The following is a 3506-nucleotide window of genomic DNA, read 5'->3' as shown; positions in this document are numbered from 1 at the left end:
ACCTTTACATTGTCTCATCAGTGTATCCCGGTGGCTGCCTCCTTTTGAAACTTTTTTTTTTTTTTTTTTTTTTCTTATCTCTATCTCTGTGATAATCTTGACCGTTCTTCAAGGACCCCTCTTCAGGCCCCAGGGGACTATGCCCAAGCACCTGAGCCTGAGGGACTGAGAGCAGGAACAGAACCAAGGAGTGGAGAGGAAGGTGCCCCATCCCTTGACTCAGCCTTTCCACCTCCCTAGGGTTATAGGGTACAATGAAAGTCAAAACCTCCAAGGAACTTCTTCCTCCTCAGAATGACTTGCCAGTTCCCAACGCTGTGACTGAGAGGTCCCCGCCATCAGGCCTATCAGAAAGTGGGGCCCCCAGACACCTGCATTTAGGATGCACCTTTTAAGTCACTGCAGCACAGAAGCTCAAAGACTTAAGTATTTTCGATAAATATATATAGTGACAACTGTTTAAGATAACTGCAGAGGGGTTTAAAAAAGAGCGGCTGCAGAGCGAACCTAAGTAGGAGGGTCCTCTGTAGCTGCCAAACACTTCGATTTCCCCACAAAATCCAATGCCTAATCTTAGCCAAGTGTCTTCCAGGACTGCTCCAAGTGCACGTTTGTTTCTTCATGCAGACAACTGTCCTGGTTCCCTCTAGCCTCGTGGAAAACCTTATTTTAGATTTCAGATTTTTTTTTTTTTTAAAGATTTTATTTATTTATTTGACAGACAGAGATCACAAGCAGTCAGAGAGGCAGGCAGAGAGAGAGGAGGAAGCAGGCTCCCCGCTGAGCAGAGAGCCCGATGCGGGGCTTGATCCCAGGACTCTAAGATCATGACCCGAGCCGAAGGCAGCGGCTTAACCCACTGGGCCACCCAGGCGCCCCTAGATTTCAGATTTTAAGTAGGGATTTTAAGAGCGGTAGTTGGCTGCTGTACTGAAAACAGAGAAATACCCTGTGACGCCTAGTGGAAATCCAGGATAGGAGCACGTGGCCCAGCATAGGGATCCTGGAGCACAGGCCCTCAGTTTATCCTGGCCGCAGTAGTCCATTCCAACTCCCCAGGTCGGCGAGCTCTCCCTCCCACCGCTCTTGCTACCTCCTTGCCCACCTCTCCCCCTGCCCCTGCTTCCTCACACTTGAGCCCCCAACTTAGTCCTCCTCATTAACTCACTTAGCTGCCCTTCCCACACTCTTGCAGGTCCGCACCTCTGCCACCTCACGACAATCAGGTCCCACTTCTTTTCACCTGCTGCCCTCGCCTTCTTCTCCACCACCTCGTCCCATCTCTGCCACTTCCTGGCCCCTGAGAGCCCGCGGTTCCCCAACCAACACCACCAATACAGGGGCCACGTGCCGCTGCCTCCACTCACCTGCCACCCACTCTGACCCAGCAACAGACAGGTAGCAGAAAGCTCCAGCCATCTAGGCGGGCTCGGCGAGCTCCTGGTCTCAGAGCTCAGCGGCGACGGAATCAAAGAGGCCGCTGCTGCCCAAGAAGCAGAAGCGGCCGGCAACTAGGCGCTCGCTGGTCCACTACCTGAAGGGCCGCGAGGTGGGTGCATGGGGCGGCGCCGGGTTCTCGGGCTCAGAGGGCGAGCTGCGAGGCTGTGCGGTGCAGAAGCTGCCTGAGCTGTTGAGGGAGCGCGAGCTGGCCCTGGGCACACTCAACAAGGTGTTCGCGTCACAGTGGCTGAACACTAGGCAGGTGGTGTGTGGCACCAAGTGTAACACCCTCTTCGTGGTGGATGTGCACTCGGGTCAGATCACGCGCATCCCCCTGATGCGGGATCGGGAGCCCCGGTTAGCCCGGGCTCAGCCGACCTGCGGTATCCACGCCATCGAGTTGAATCCCTCCAAGACGCTTCTGGCCACTGGGGGTGAGAATCCCAACAGCCTGACTATCTACCAGCTGCCCACCCTAGACCCCGTGTGCCTGGGGGACCGCCATGGCCACAAGGACTGGATCTTCACCATCGTCTGGATGAGTGACACAGTGGCTATGAGCGGCTCCCGTGACGGCACAGTAGCGCTGTGGCGAATGGATCCCGACATGTTCAATGGCAGCATCGCTTGGCACAATGACGCTGATCTTCCTGTGTACCCCCACATCCGTACGAGGGACATGGAGACCATCCCCAGGTCCAGCACCAGCCCCAGTAACCGCAAGGTTCAGGCTCTGGCCTTCAGCGGCAAGAACCAGGAGCTGGGAGCGGTGTCCCTGGACGGCTACTTCCACCTGTGGAAAGCACGCAGCACTCTGTCCAGGCTGTTGTCCATCAGGCTGCCCTACTGCCGAGAGAATGTGTGCCTGACCTACTGTGATGAGTTGTCTCTGTACGCAGTGGGCTCCCAGTCCCATGTCTCCTTCTTAAATCCACGCCAACGTCAGCAGAATATCCGGCCCCTGTGCTCCCGAGAGGGCGGCACAGGTGTGCGCTCGCTGAATTTCTACCAGCATATCATCACCGTGGGCACAGGCCATGGCTCCCTGCTCTCCTATGACATCCGTGCCCAGAAGTTCCTGGAGGAGAGGGCCTCAACCAGCCCGGACGCCTCTCCTGGGCCCTCAGGAAGGAAGCTCAAACTCACCTGTGGCAGAGGCTGGCTCAACCACGATGACCTGTGGGTGAACTACTTTGGTGGGATTGGCGAGTTCCCCAACGTGCTCTACACCCACTGCTACAACTGGCCAGAGATGAAGCTCTTCGTGGCTGGGGGACCTCTCCCTTCAGGCCTCCATGGGAACTACGCAGGCCTCTGGAGCTAAGGAGGGCTGCTGCGCTTTCAAAGTGCCCAGATTTACCTTCCAGTCCTCTCTCACTTTCCTTCCTCATGCTGCGTTTGTGCTTTCTAATTCAGTGTGATGTTTGTCTTGCAGGTGGAAACTGTCAATTTATCTGTCCATAGTGTATGAGAGAGAGAAAGAAGAGAGAGGTATCCTTAAGGCAATCAAAATTGGGCTTTAATGCTTTTTTATACCTCTCCAAGCCATCTTTTTTTTTTTCTAGTTTTATATTTAACTATTTATTTATGTATTAAATAGAGAGACAGAGAGACAGCCCAAGCAGGGGGAGTGGCAGACAGAGAGAGAAGCATTTTCCTCGCTGAGCAAGGAGCCCAATGCTGGACTGGATCCCAGGACCCTTGGATCATGACCCGTGTGAAAGGCAGCTGCTTCACAGACTGTGCCACCCAGGTGTCCTTCCAAACCATCTTTTTGAATTCTTATTACAAGGAGTTTTGACTCTTACTTGTCTTCTTTGAGTTATATATTCTCTTTTTAATTCTATGCAATCATGGTTTTAGAAGTTTGTATATTTCCTTTATCCTGTTTTTTTTTTTCTGTTAGCAGTATTGCAATAATATTGTGCTTAGTTATTTTCATTGCAAGTAGATAATATAATAAAATCATGCTTAAAAACAAGATTTGTACCTCTGTTCTGGAAAGCTTGCCATAGTTTTATAGACCATTGTTCCAAGTGGAAAACAAATTTCAAGTTTTAGATTAC

At 52.4% G+C, this 3506-nt stretch overlaps 1 protein-coding gene across 1 annotated transcript; it reads left to right on the top strand.

Moving 5' to 3' along the window:
* The first annotated feature begins 254 nt into the window (after positions 1-254).
* Positions 255-2764, top strand: LOC131821058 (DDB1- and CUL4-associated factor 12-like protein 2). Its single transcript, XM_059156838.1, is given in 3 exon segments — positions 255-354; positions 1306-1419; positions 1422-2764. Coding segments are annotated over 3 exon segments (1557 nt in total).
* The last annotated feature ends 742 nt before the right edge of the window (positions 2765-3506 follow it).

Source organism: Mustela lutreola, chromosome X, assembly GCF_030435805.1.
Source record: "Mustela lutreola isolate mMusLut2 chromosome X, mMusLut2.pri, whole genome shotgun sequence".
In the NCBI taxonomy this organism is placed as follows: domain Eukaryota; kingdom Metazoa; phylum Chordata; class Mammalia; order Carnivora; family Mustelidae; genus Mustela; species Mustela lutreola.
The sequence above is the reverse complement of the archived record's forward strand: the minus strand, read 5'-3'. Positions and strand labels throughout refer to the sequence as shown.